Raw genomic sequence first — 15,154 nt, 5'->3', positions numbered from 1 at the left:
TTCAACATTAAGTAAGTTCAATATTAAAAGTTAAAGTAACTCATGAGAATTGATGTCTTACACACTAACATTAAACTACTTAAACTAAGTTACTTTGAAATAAAGCTCAGGATATACAAACTTAAATAAAGATTAGAACCAGAGATGAAGGGAAGGGCAGAAAAGAAATCCCCCTGGCTTCAGTAATTGTATTGAATATGAATATAAAGTATAACATGGAAAAATGGTTCTAATTGTTCTATTGAACTAAAGGAAGAAGAAAAAGAAGAAGAAGAAGAAATCCCCAGCCACTTCCTGTTACCTATACCAGTTGTAAGGATAAGGATACGCAGGTATGGATATTGGATGGATGTTTACATACACAAGCAACATTAGAAACACCTATTAGTAATATCTATTAGTATAATATTCTAAAAGTAAAGTATTACAGAATACGTTTCAAGGTAAGTTTATCAGGGCCCCACAGACCTCATCGCTTGAGATCTCCGATGCAGACTTGAACCCACACAGCCTGAAATGTTTCAGTTTTAAATACATACTGTTGTAATATTTTTTAAAAATGGACTATGAGTAAGATGTTAAAGAAAAAAAAAGATTAAAAGAGTTGGTTGGAATAAATTTACATAAATATCAGCGAGCATTGAGTCCAGTTTTTATAAGATAAGACAAGATAAGATAAGATAAGATAAGATAAGATAGACTTTAATGATGAGTTTTAAAAAGCTGTTGGAATGAAGGACCTGTGGTAGCGCTCCTTCTTACATGGTGGGAATAGCAGTCTGTTGTTTGAACTGATGAATTTTGTGCTTGAATCTGAAACAACTACTGTATACGCTTCATGTCCAAAAAGAAAAAAAGAGAAAATAATGGTGGATCAATTAAGTCGCTTAGACTATCCAAAGTTCTCCAACAAGTCCACGACTGCACAGTTAAAAAGTGTCCACTAACACCAAAGCAGTTTGTCATTTTATTGAACTGAAACTTCAGAACCAGTTCAAGTCCAATTTTCCAAAATGTGCTTTTGTTCACTTGTCAAGAATATTTATTATGAGCTTATGTTAATATAAAAATGACTCAGGTGGTTCTCTCTCAGGATGTCTTTTTCTTGCCTGTTAAAATGAGTGTAGTATTGGCTTGAAACAATAGTGAATGGATTTCGCCTGTGGTCCACGGTCCTGGTGGCATAATCCCCTCATTTTCTATTCCTTGCACAGCCCTCAGGCTTGATGGAGACTGTTTTAGAGTTGACTTTGGTCTGTGTAATAACATGCAACATTTGTATTAGAAAGATCTATTTTGACATTAGTGTACAAGCTACCACTTAGTATAACCTATAGTAGTCTGTGTGGTAGTTTGTATGGCTTTTTTTTTCTCACAATAAGGTTTGAATTACTCTGCTCAATCGCTTGTTTCTTAGTTTTCCATGGCGGAGCACTGAATCAAACAAATCTCCTCAGGGGATGTTCTTCAATAAGAGGAAGTGGAACAAGCAACAGGCACGCGTGCTTATGCATGTGTGTGTGTGAGTATGTGGGACACACACACACACACACACACACACACACAGGTCTTGGTGAGGGTGAGAGGAAGAAATAGAGAGATTTATTGCAGAGGTTAAAGTTTTCCAGTGCAGTGCTTGCTTTCCATCATCTAGCCCTTTTAGATTCACAAAGACCATTGTAACGAAAACAATAACAACTCAGTGCAGGTTTTTTCTTCAGGATAAGGTGTATCCTGTAATGTTCAGCCTTGCAACCCAACATTTCACAGTAAATAATGGTGTGAGAATGAGAGCCGTTCATTATACAGTCAAGCAGCATGCTCCCTTTTCCGGGGTGCAGGATGTGAAACCTCCTGCACACTTGAACGGGATTAAGGAATGAAAGGTAAGTTAATGAGTTCTGCTGGAGACAAAATTGCGGTTGAAAAATGTGTGAGAAACAAATGCGTGTAGATAGATGGGCTTCTTAATGGTTATTGCCTTTATACTGCAAAGAAGTCATTGTATAGAATTAGGAAGGAAGAAAGCAGACTTTTTGTAAAACACCTATCTTTCTTTCTGGGCTGCTGGGTGTGTGCTAAACATAATAAGTTAAATGTACTGTAGGTATTTTTTTTTAAATGTAACTCTGCTCCCTGCTTACACCTCACTGAGTATAATTTCAGTTGTTTTGTTTCCCAGATGCTTCAAAGGTCTGTCACACATTTTCTTTCATTGACAGTGACAAAAGAAGAGGAAATATTGTTGCAGAGAAAAATATGATTTCAACAAAGGATAAATGTTGTCAAGCGGGTGTTTGAAAAGGGCAGGATGTGAACATCATAATCCTTCCTCTGCTGAAGAGAAGATGCAATTACAGCATTGAGCTTTCAGCAAAAGATGACTAGCTTACACGATCTTGTTTAACCTTTTACTCACATTTTTGAAGTCATGAACCTCAAGAACTTCCTCGCTGCCGTTTCCCATTCTGAAGATTTCAATGCGCTGTCCTGGGTCAATCTCCATCATGCTGTCTGTCTCCACACCATCCAACACAGCTTTGTACTGATGGTCATACACCTGCAATGACACGAACAACCTTACACTACTAATAGCATCCAATAGATCACTGCGACAGTGCGTATTCATCATTGGATATATCATTGTTTTGTTCCAAAAAACAGCAAAAGGTCAGTAAAAGCAGATTCCACCCAGAATAAAAGTCACAATTATTCATCATTTAACAACAAAACTTCAAAATAGCTGCACACATTTTTGGAATGATTCAGATCCGTGCGGTGTTGATAAGGTGGAAACACAATCAGGCCAATAAGAATTTTGTTGAACGGGGACTTTATCTTCCTGTGCCAGATCTTGAAGAATAGCAACAGAAAATGCCACAAAAACAACAAGTGTACATAAGATTGATGCATCTGTACAGTTTGTCATAAATCAGTTTACAGAAATAACAACCCTTAAATCAACGTATATTTCCAATTGCTGTGAAATGTGACTGGCCACATACTTGCTCCTGATTGAAAATAATTAGATGAGATGACAACAGGTGACAAGAACATCATGTCAGACTGTAAAACATGTAAAATGACAATTCATTTCAGCCTTGTTGTCAGGGTGAAGGAGTTTTAAAATATCTGCTGTTTGGTGCCAGGCAAATAGCGTACAGGTTTGATCATGACTTTGATGAGAGCAGTGAAACTGAACCTAAGTCGTTAACTGTAAAATAAAAGATATAGCTTAAAATACTCCTATGAGCTGAAGGGAACTTCAGTTGGGTGGCATAATTGATTTTATTTAATTTCCGTGTCATGCACACAAAGTGCTCAACCCTCGTCAGTTTATAAGATACCAAAAGTCCAGCTGAAGTGGTCAAACATTTCATTACATCACAAACATTACAGATTATTTTACAGTTAATCAAAATCTTACGACTTCCCTCGCAAGCTTGGCAAATAAAATTTGAAAAAGTTTCTCTTCCTGAAGCACTACTTAAAGTTTGCATAATCCTCCAGCCAAAGGAAATCAACATTAATGGAGGACATTAAGGACACAACAAACGCAGTCTGTCCGCTGGAGTGGCATTAAACCTGCCGGTCCCTTGGGCTAATGGTAATGAATGATCCTGGACATTACTGTGCACATAGAGATCTTTGTCTTTTGTTTAACTTACATACTTCACATAAAGTTCCACACTGTACATATTCTTTATGAGACAATCCATTTTGTGATTGTTGTTTATCAACAGACCTTTTTCACAAAGTAACTGGTTCTTGAAAATGAAAGAAAAACTCAGGGATGACGATGTGAAACCTCCCAATTAAATACTTTTTTATGAGTCTCTGACCAGACATTTTCACGAGCCTTTTTCCATTTTCCAAAGCTTTTGACATTTACGTCTGAGGCTTGGAGGTTCCCGTCCCAAATTTCAACTAATGGCCAAAACTGAAGTAAATTTATGGACTCCCAAAAAAGACTGAATAGCTCAGTGACGCTCAGTATTACAGCTTGCAGAAGTGCAGTCAGACACAGGAGACGTTGATAATCACATTGTTTAATTTTGTTTGCTACCACTGACAGTATAAAGAATGGACGGCTTATCTGTTCTGAAGGGCTGTTTTGAACCTCAGAATATGTGGCTCTTGACGCCGCCATGTTCATAGTCCTGCTTCTTCCGCCTCCTGGCTAATCTAAAAATCGGCAAAGACGTGGATCATCTGTGAACCTAAGGTGAATTAAATGAAGCCTGGGTTGTTGGAAAATAGCTATAGAGACCAAAACCATTTTTTGTACCAGGCTGTAAACATGTTTACTTCTGCTGTGAAGTTGGACATTTTAACATAGGCGCTTATGGAAATTGACTTGTTCTGTAACCAGCCTCTAGTGGACGTTTGAGGAAGTGCAGTTTTTTGGCACTTCTGCTTCACTTCACAGCTACAGGGGTTGTCGCTTGTTTACTACACACCCCAGTGCTCTACCCATTGACTGAACCTCTTCAACATTACGCCCATTTTAATATAAAAATATTGATTAGACCATTACCTCCCTATATTAGCCAGTCGCAGGAGCAACGTAAATGATCTAAAACATCACATTAGCTCTAGTATTGACAGGGTACCTTGAAAATCATGTCTCAAATACCACAGCTAATGGACGCAGTCAGGTGTTTAAATTGCTATATCACATACATCAGTGATAACAAACATTTGTGCAATTAAGATATTTGTGTTGTTGACAAGCTGTATAAGCAAATAAAAGAATGTACTGATAGATGGCGTAAGTGAAAAAAATAAAGACTCGTTTGAATCTTGTGTACAGTTCAAGCCTTCGCTTCAATGTTGCCTTAAAGGAGTGTTGTTTATCACAACTGCTTGCTTATGTACTGTTCTTGGACATGCATGGATAACTCTTAAAATTCCCTGTCTGAAAAATGATTCATGCCCACCAGCTGAAAAGATGCTATTAATATTTATGTGAGGGTTGTGTTATGATGAGAAATATATTGCTGAGTTCATCTTCATCTGTCTCAGTGGCAAATCAGAGCCTCGCCAATGAGACGCATGATTAATGAATACACTCGGACGGGAGTCCATCAGGATTTATATCCCTCATCAGAAGCATCTGAATGTCCTCTAAGACTCTAACACAAAATTAGCTTTCGCTTTACACTCGTTCACATGCTCAGTATTTAACATGTTTTGTGTCTGCTTTCTTATGCGCAGTATCCAGGGCATTTAAATACACTACATCACTTCTAGTGATGCGTTTTTTTTGTCTTTGCTGGGAGAACAGAGTAATAATGATCAAATGGGATATAACTCTTAATAGAAGATCACTGTTAGAATGGCACTAGCCTATAAATCTCCATTAACATGGGTCACAGTAGCCTTGGCTCCAAAGAGAAGTAGAACTTAAAATCGTCAGGAGAAGCCAAATTAAGATGGGCTTGAAATTTAAGTGTCAATTGAGCAGTTATGGATAAAATTGGGGCTATTAAACAGTCTGAAAATCTGTGTGGTGAATTAAAGTTCTATTTGAGCATTTCTTTTATATTAACATAAAGGTGGAATGGGGGGAATAGATTCTGGAGCCTTATTGATTTATACTAAAACAGTGAATTACATTTTCAGCAGGCTATCACTTTTGATGAAAATCCAGCAGTGAGAATCTCCCCACCGTACCAGGTTGAAATAGATAATAATGTATTACAACAGTTTGACTTCAACTGGTTCAATATCCAAAGCTGCTGCTGTGCACCATAATTGGCATTCTGAAAATAGAAATGAATAGCCTGTGCATGGCCTCTTTTGATACGTATAGATGCTTCAGTACATTGGGAAACTTGCAGTGTGATTTATGCTGCAATAAGGGGAAGATTTTAGAACACAAAACAATATTTTTCCTCACTGCAATGCCAATGATCGCTATAATTTGTGCTGATTCATGTTATTTTTTATTTTATAATTCTGTTTGAAAATATGCAATGGGAGATTTTAGGAGGGCTTGTTTCTCATAAGTTGCTTGTCTCGTATCATTTCTAAACAGCGTGTCACAGAAACATTTGGCTGCAAAAAATAAATAAAAAATGAAGATATTATGAAAGTTAATTAGCTTCCCATATGACACCAAACAGGCAGATAAAAGGCCAGTATAGGAAAGGCTTTATATTACACTCTCTGTACAAAGGCTACTGTGTGACCACTTTGGTGGTCACAAAGACTTTTAATACATTTGAAACTTGTGAAACCACTGTGACATTAAAGCTGCAGTAGGCAAGATTTCTTTAAAAATACACCACGCATTAACTCAAAGTCCACTTACTCAGCCAGTCAGAGATGCTTGTCAAGGAACTGCGCATTTATATTAAGTATGGCTCTACAGTTGAATCTGTTGGAAAAAGGCTCTGCTCTGCTCTTTGAGGAAATCTGTGCAGCGACAAATAATGTCATATTTAAGATTCTCTATGTAACGTTCAGAAAGCTGTTAATACTCACACTTTTAAGTGAACTGACTGACTGCTGGAAAAACATCATATTTAGAATAACATTAATATCTGTATCCTATGTTTTATTTATGCTATTGGCTCTATGATACTAATTAACTTGCTGTTTGCAGGTCAACCCATCAGCCAACACCATGAAGCAACTGACACCAGACCATTAACAGTAGAAAGGAATGGACATCGTATCTGTGACGTCACCAATAGGTTTCTAAAACTCAGAATTTGTGGCTATGACTGCAGCCATGTTGGCTCTTCTGCCTCCCAGCTAATCTAAGAATGGTCCACTCTCAACATCAGCCGACAAAGTAATCTTCGAAGAGCAAACCAGCCAATTTGCCAGCCAGATCAGCCCTCAGAGTCTGGATGAATTAACTGAAGTTATTTATTTTTTCCTTTTCAATCATAGGATTTTTTGTTTTAGCTAACTAGTAATTTGTCCACATTAGCAAGCAAGTTAATGTTATCCAGTTAAAATCTCAATATGTTTCAAAGGCTTCAAATTAATGTTAGATAGAGGAGTGTGCATAAATGTCATATTCTTTCTTTAAAATATGTTAAGTCCTTAACATATAAATCAACCCACATGTTATAAGCAACTGAGAAAGTCATGTTACAACCTGTTAACCCATTAGCAATAAAAAAGTGATTAACACATAAAATGTCTTAATGTCTCACAATCTTACATATGTCACCTTTAAATAAACAATGTCCATAACCAAATATCAACAGATTGATAGGGAGATGTGTCAGTTTATAAATGATCATTTCATTGTACACCTGTATAAATATGACTGGATCACTTGCTCTTCAGCAGATACTATTTTTTTCCACTATTTTTCATCAGAGTTTTATAAAACCTATACTGAAGTATAACTTCTCTATTATTAGAGAATAAATGATCTTTGGTAATTAATCTTGTCATTCTTTGAAAGACTGCACAGCTCCCTGAAATCACATTTCATGATTTCCGGTATTTGACACAAATTCAAAAGAGCTTTCTGTCAACATGTGAAATTTCCTACTGTGTAAACTGTCCACTATTGTTCATCCAGAGTAACAACTCCTTACAGCAGGCTATAGTGCAACAACAACAACGGCTCGTAGGAATAAGAGCTCTTAAAACAGCAAAAATGGCAATATGACGTCGTTGGATGTTATCTTTCTGAACTGTCTATTTGAACACATAAAGGTTACATAGGAAACCTGGCACAATACTGAAGTACATATTGATTGCAGAAAAAACATTACTGCTTGTTATTTATTGAAAAACTGCCTTCTACTCTGTCCAATATCCCCCTGGAACAGCCGCTCTTTTCTCACATCACAAGACACCTCAGATTGGTGTACAGTATGAGATAAAGAATTCAGATCTCCACAGCTAGGAAACCATTCAAACTCAGGGGTGGGAGGCGATCTGTGCAGAAGCCTCCACAGACAATGCCTTGTTTATTTCCTCTGTTCAAGGTTTCTGTCTGAAGTGGTTCTTAACAATCTCCAGCTAGATGGTTTCAAACACAGACTCACAGTGAAAGAAGGGAATGAGAAGCGGCAGGCACAGCCAGACCTGCAGGTTGTTTGTGCGAATGGGTTCTGGTGTGGCACCCGAAGGCATTAAGCAAAGGTCACGTAGATGTTGTTACAGGTGAGTGGGTCGCAGTTGGTCGCGATTCTGTGTGTGTGTGTATGTGTGTTTGGAGAGGGAGGTGGCGTGATGGTGTGCAAATGTGCATCTATGGAGGAGGCGGCCATGGGAATGAGAGAGATGAGTTGATGACAATATGTCCTCTTCGTTGTCCTTGAGGGTTAGGAGATAGAGGCACCAGTCAGGCGGAACTGGATGCCTGTCACTCACGGCAGGGTAGTGATGGCGGATGGAGACGGGGGAGGTGTGTGGGACAAGGTGGCGCGGGGGCTGCACAGTGCACTGGCCTCCTGGGAGCCATAGGCAGCCTTTGATAGATCGAGGTGGGCAGCAGTGTAGACAGTCACACTAGCGAACATTGTGTCCTTTTGGTTTTAGTCCTTTTAAAGTCATCACTGGTTTTTAAAACAAATATAGACTCATGGCTACAAATTCTGTTTGACAAAAACAAGCATTATTTTAAAAACATCAGCATATCATTATATATTATTATACAATCTCTCCTATAATATCTGCTTATTCACTCATAACAAATGTTAAACGTTAAGGTCATGTCATGGTCTTAGTTTAATAAAGAAATTATTGTTAACAGTGACATATTAACATAATCGAATCCTTAACTGAAACATAACCACACACATCAGGTTGTGAACTTCAGTCTGGTGTTAAAATCCTGTGACTTCAATTGCCGCCTGAACATAATTAAGCCAGCAATTACATTTCTTGGTAAATTATAATTGGCAAAACAAATTAGTAGTATATAACTGTAATTTCTAAGAGACAGGGTTGCCAAGCCATTACAAAAACTACTCAAGTGAGCAGTTTCTAATCAACAGTCCCATTGTTTAAGTCATGGTTAAATTTAAACTCAAAGTGCAAGGTTAGAGAGAAACACCATTATTACAGAAAAAAAAGCAAAACACATTGTTCACTGTTGGTTGAAGACAGGGTATGAACCAGAGGCTCTGCACAGTCTACTATCAAACAAATCTCCTACCTCAGACTATTGATGATGATTAACATGTCACAGTACTTCTAACTTTGTGAACATACATTATGTCCTTTCAGTAAATGACCAATACTGCTGGTTTTCTAGAGAGACACTATTTGCATGGCTGCAAGAGATTTCCTGACCTGATCTGATCTGATCTGGTGATCTGATGAACAGTTTCATTATAAAATACCATCTTTGCATTTGTTTTGTTATCATTTGCTGATTTGTGTCACATTGAATCCACATGAAAATGTTGTGATTCCACTAAAAATAGTGTCATCTTTGTTTGATCTTTGCTTACATATAATAAAAAACTGATATTTTTCAAGCCTCACTTCAAACACTCAAACAAACATGCTGGGCCAGTAGGTGGCAATAAAGTGTATATCTGTGATATGTCAAATACCAGAAGAGAACATGCATAGTGAGCCACTGACAGTATAAAGAATGGATGTTGTATCCGTGACGTCACCCACAGGTTCCTGAAGAGCTGTTGTGAAACTCGGAGTGGTGGCGCTGGCCACTGCCATATTGGCAAAGACGTGAATCATCATTGGACCTGTGGTTGGCCTTAAAGATGCCTAGGTGCTCAAATAAGCCACTGCAACCACCTCTCAATCAGAGCAACCCTGCTGTTAATTATGCATAACTTGTAGCCTTAATAACATTTGAACAGGTGAGTTAAATAGAAATTCACCCTCAAGGAAATTAGCTATAGAGACCAAAACTGTTTTAAACATGTATATTTCTGCTGTGAAGATGGACATTTTAATATAGAGGCTTAAGGAGACTGACTTCTCTAACCAGCCTCAAGTGGAGGTTTGAAGAACTGGCTTCACTTCACTGCCCGAGAGGTTGCTGCTTGGTGTCAACTGACCTAGAGTCAAATTATAGACCACTGCTTACAATTATCATGTGAATAAACCTTATTCAGTATCATAAAACATTCATAACTAAGATTTAGTTGTTCAGCAATAGGCTGCCTGTCAATTAAAAACCTGTGTTTCAAACTTTGTTAGTGGGCCGACCCATTTGTTCACATTTGAATCACAGATTGTGCCTTCAAACAGCTAAAAGTGACGACATGGTTTGTCAGCTTGAGTGCTGCTTTAAATAGACAGTGAATGGAACACTTCCTCGTATTTGATCGGAAGAAGCTGACATTTCTTAAAGTGTTTTTTAAAGAGATTCCTGAGTTGCACTGACAATGAAACTGCCTATAGTCATGCTGTCTGGGAGCTGAGTCACACAGAGTTTGATGTCCCCAGATCCTCTCTCTTGTAGCATGCCAGCAGTTGCATTGTTTATATAATGTCAAACTAGTTCAGACTTCAGACATTAAAGGTTTGTTTTATTGCCGTGTGTGCAGCTTTTATCTGTGCTTCATTGTCCTGGATTTACATCTGTGAAGTATTATTATCGGTCAATATGACCGCTAGCTCGAACACAGGCGAATGTCAATGAGTTGAAGAGCCAATACAAATACGGCTCTGTGCTTAACACGATTTGTCTCACAGGTATAAAAGAAAACATCTGACTAAAACTCAAAACAGCCAGGAATGGAAAAATACAGTCAGTTGATCAGTTTTCCTGCCAGTGGTGCAGAGGAAGCTTTATTCCTCTCTCTGGGTCTTGTCTCTATTGCAGACTCCTTTCTTCAAGCTGCCTGCACCAGACTTATTTTTCAAAGCTCAAGTCTCTTCACATGGGTAACCACATATCTAATGTCTTTTAATGTCTCCCAAGTACTCTGGTTGCAGTCTGGTTGGCAATGTTGTTTTTATTAGAGTTTCTCATTTTCTCAAGAGTAAAAATGGAACCTTTCTGTCAGACACACTGGAAATTGTCACCGCAAAGGGTTTAACCTTTACAAATAGAAGCGCACACATTTACTGCCAGAATACCTAATCCACCCCTTGAATAATGACAATTAAAGGCACACACAAGCTGAAGTTTGCTAAAAAGGCGAGGAAATTACGGTTAATGAAAACAAACCTGGGAGGAGGATTCTTGGAAGCATAATATATTAAGCTGAGAATAGAGTAGGAGCAGGTTCCTATGGAGATATTACTTGAAAATGAGGATCCACAAGGGAAACAATTACAGCCGGTATAGATTTCCCACCCAGGAACGGTGGTGCAGATGGTCCTCATGCATGTCAGCAAATATTCTCTGTCAGACACTGTGTAAGTATGCATATTTGTGGACGTGTTTTCTCTTGCAAGGTGATTTTAGCAGATTTTATGTAAAAAAAAAAAAAAATCTGAGAAAGCGAGCAAGAGGTAAAGGGAATCAGAGAGAAAGAGATCTGATTGTACGGTGCCTTGACACCATGGGGATTATGCTTGTGGACACTGATTACCAAGCCTGTCAACTCCCAAGGTCTGGAGAATTCGGATAAATGAAGTAGGAATGCTCACCGGCTGCCAAACACATGCAGGCTGCTGTTTGGTGATGCCTGCTGAATACAGGCAGCTGGTTCTGGACAGGCGCCAGCCTGGAAAATTCAATTTAGAAAATACTGGTCAGTCACTAATGCGTCATCAACTTAGTATGTACAGGGTAAAATGAGCCCATTGGCAGTGCATGACATCAATCTCACTGAAGGCAACCTGACAGCGAGCACAATACAACACGGTGCAACATGTTGCAAACAGTGGAAATACAGGATGTGGCTGTACATCCCTCATTCTATGATGACACTACATCTATCTTCTTTTGTTTGTTTGTTTTTTATCTATCAATGAGTACATTTACATATATGTACACTGACAATGAAAATTACGTTTCTCTGTTAACGTTTACACAAACAACTCGGGGCAAAAAAAAAAAAAAAAGGCAATTACTCCCAACAAAACAGTACAGTAGAAAACACAGCAAGTTGGCTGAAGCTCCAGTTTATTGCACCTACTGATTTACAGTACAGAAATGCACAATATTTTATAATTTCCCTTAAAAGACCCTTAATACCTGTTATAGTCACAAATATGACAATAATAGATAAAGTTACACCTGAACTGTTTGTATCGCCATGTAAAAACCGTTATGTTATCTTTAATTGAAACAATGCATCTGTTTACTGACAACATATTTCACTTGTTTTCCCTCCATTATCCACTCTTGTGATACAATATCGGCTCATAGCAACTAAAGCATGATTCAGCCTTTTTATTGTTATGTTCGGTACTCACAGCACTTGGAAAAGATGTGAAGCGAGAGACAGCACACGTTTTTTCCTTTTTTCACTAGCCTTCAGTCTTTCTGTGTAGTCTTTGTACTTTGTACTTTGTGTTTTCTTATTGTGTCTGTTCCTTTTGTGTACAATGAAAGATTGCAATTTTGTTTGTTCCAGACAGTAAATTCTACCTTGACCCCTGTCAGCATAATTCAAGCAGCAATCATACATATATATATATATATACTGATTGCAGAACAATCAGCAAAACTGACAGCAACTGCTGGTGACAAACTGTTTAGTTCTCTGAAGGTCACCTCGGTCACAGAAAAACCTGTACTGGGAGTTGTCCACATCTAGAGCCAAGAACAAAGAAGTGTTTGTTTAATGTAAGACTCTGTCCTCTTTATTTTTTGTCACTAAAATATACTTAACATTCAGATCAACAACCACACTGAGCTTTTTTGGAAGTGAATTCGGTAGAATCGTCCAAAATTAAAGCCAAAACATGTACAGTAGTCATTTGTCTGGAAGCTGCATGCATGTGCCCAGTTAGTGTGTAATGAAAGGATGCAAAATCAGACGCTCTAAATATAAACATTTGTAAGGCACTTAAACATGTCTGCATTGTAATTAGCACCAGCCTTTTCTGTGGTTTTTGTGTGTGTGTGGGGGTAAATAGCTGCATGCAAGCAATTATAAAACAGTGCCTGAGCTCTCCCTATTTTAATCTTCAGGAAGTTATATCAATAGCACCAACAAACACCAGCAGAGGTTTGAACTGAGAAATCTGCTAAACCTTGAATATTTACTACTCACCTGACTGACATAAAAATGTCATCTTATTTTGAACTCCCGAAACTTATGATGTTGCATACTTGAGCTTGAACACTGCCATTTTTGTGGTATCTTATATGTATTTGGACGTGATACAAAAATCACAATCTGAGAATGTGGTATACGTAGCATTAAATAGAAAGCTAAATCTAGGTTGGCGTGGGGTTGAAGTGCTTTTGGGAATTTACCCAAGCAATTACTCTAAGCATCAATTTGATGTTAAAATGTTTTACAGCTGCCATTGCCAAAGGCCAGTTAAGGAAAACGCTAAGGTCATTAGCCTTTCAACGAATAAGCAAGACCGTGTCAAGATGCAGAAGCTTAATGGAGCCATCTTCCTAAAGCACATTAACACTGTTAAAACAAACAGCTTCTGGCATGTTTCCCTCCTCTCAGCCTATCTTGCTGCTTTATAGTGTATTTTTCTAATTTCAGCAGTTAATTTGCAAACACAGAGACAGCGCGTGATATGTCCATATTTCCATGTATAAACACCATGTCAGTCAGATTTTGGAGTCTGTCTTACAGAAGCAACGAGCGAAAGCCTCTCTCTACTCTCACCGTTTTGCACTGATGTTCAATATTCAGACAAATCTACTATAGAAGAAGCAAAGGTATAAAATTCCCTGCTCTCAGAATAGACCTGTATGTAATGCAGAATGTAATGCAGCCACCGGTTAAAAGAAAGTGCATTTACCAAAAAGTGAATTATGACATTTCATCAGAAAAAACACTCCTGAAGTGCATTAAACATCATAAACTGGTGATACTTAACAGTGTAAGTGTATCTGAGGTTGGATTTTTCCTTTAATGTGCAGCACACTGGAAAACCGCATTACGGTAAGTCCATCGACAACCCCCTAGAAAAAGGTTGTTTGTATAGGCATAGTGGTAGTGAAAATGCTTGAGCTTCACAGGGTAATGGGTTTGAGTCTTCTGCCCCTAATTGGATTGGTATCAAATAAGTGTCAGATAGCTGTCGGTCTGGTCAAAATCCACTAGAAGATATATGAACCCTTCCTTTTAAGATCTAGTACAGCAGGTCATATAGATTGCCATTTGTCCAAAGATTGCAAAGGAACAGCAATGTATTTTGAGGAACATAGTGGCGAGAATAAGATAAGAAGATTGATATCACTCTGAAGAACTTAACTTAGCATAAAGACTGGAAGCACTGGAAAACTGCGGCTGGCCTAAAGCTCACAAATAAATATGTTACTAGTTTCTTCATATAGTATAGTTGTAATGTATGATAGGTGATAATCAGGGGCGGACTGGGACAAAAAAATCGGTCCTGGCATTTTGGACCAGCCCGGCCCACAACATTTGATAAAGAGAAAGACTAGTGATGAGAAATGATGGATCAGATCTAGATATTAAAGACTAGTGATGAGAAATGATGGATCAGATCTAGATATTCCAAGAGCGATACTCAATAAATTGTGAATTTACCCAGTCAGAAAGGATGAATAAAGCTGAACACCTGAATGAACTCTGAACTGGTCAACTCTGTATAACACTAGCAATGAACAAAATTATGTCATTTTAAAAAGTGTTATTTTCTTTCATTGTAGGCTAACTTACATTGTCTTTAGCCACCTAGCTACTTAAAACAGACCATTGTTTTCCAGGCCTAAATAGGAGCTTACCCTAGGACTACTAGTTGAACAAAGAAATTGAGAGTGCTAACTCTCACTTTTCACTCACATTTTTGGTGAGTGGTGGTGGCTTTAAATATGCCTAGGCTAGAATTACTGGAATTTACAGATACCTGCAGCTGCATTCACATAACATAGACAAAATGATGTAATTTTTAAAAGTGAGATTTTCTACCAGTTATGTAGCCTACATTGTCACTACCATCTAGGGTACATAAAGAACTGCTATATTTGCAGGACAAAAAAGCAACTGTACAATAGGCCAGCCTAGTACTCACCCCACAAACAATAATAGTCTAATAAGAAATTAGAATGCTGCCCACTGACTTATTGTTATTGTTGGTGAATAGT

The 15,154-nt window shown here is 38.0% G+C and overlaps 1 protein-coding gene across 2 annotated transcripts in view; it reads right to left on the bottom strand.

Annotated features, from left to right (window-relative positions):
• Positions 1-15,154, bottom strand: part of tnmd (tenomodulin) — a 45,335-nt gene that overhangs the window by 14,493 nt on the left and 15,688 nt on the right. For both annotated transcript variants that reach the window (XM_010731995.3, XM_019260659.2), the window contains exon 3: positions 2,420-2,560. In XM_010731995.3, the coding sequence (XP_010730297.1) occupies positions 2,420-2,560 (141 nt within the window). The remainder of the gene's footprint in view (positions 1-2,419; positions 2,561-15,154) is intronic.

This window comes from Larimichthys crocea, chromosome I (genome assembly GCF_000972845.2).
Source record: "Larimichthys crocea isolate SSNF chromosome I, L_crocea_2.0, whole genome shotgun sequence".
NCBI lineage: Eukaryota > Metazoa > Chordata > Actinopteri > Sciaenidae > Larimichthys > Larimichthys crocea.
Note: the sequence above shows the minus strand (reverse complement) of the source record. Positions and strands in the feature narration are given on the sequence as shown.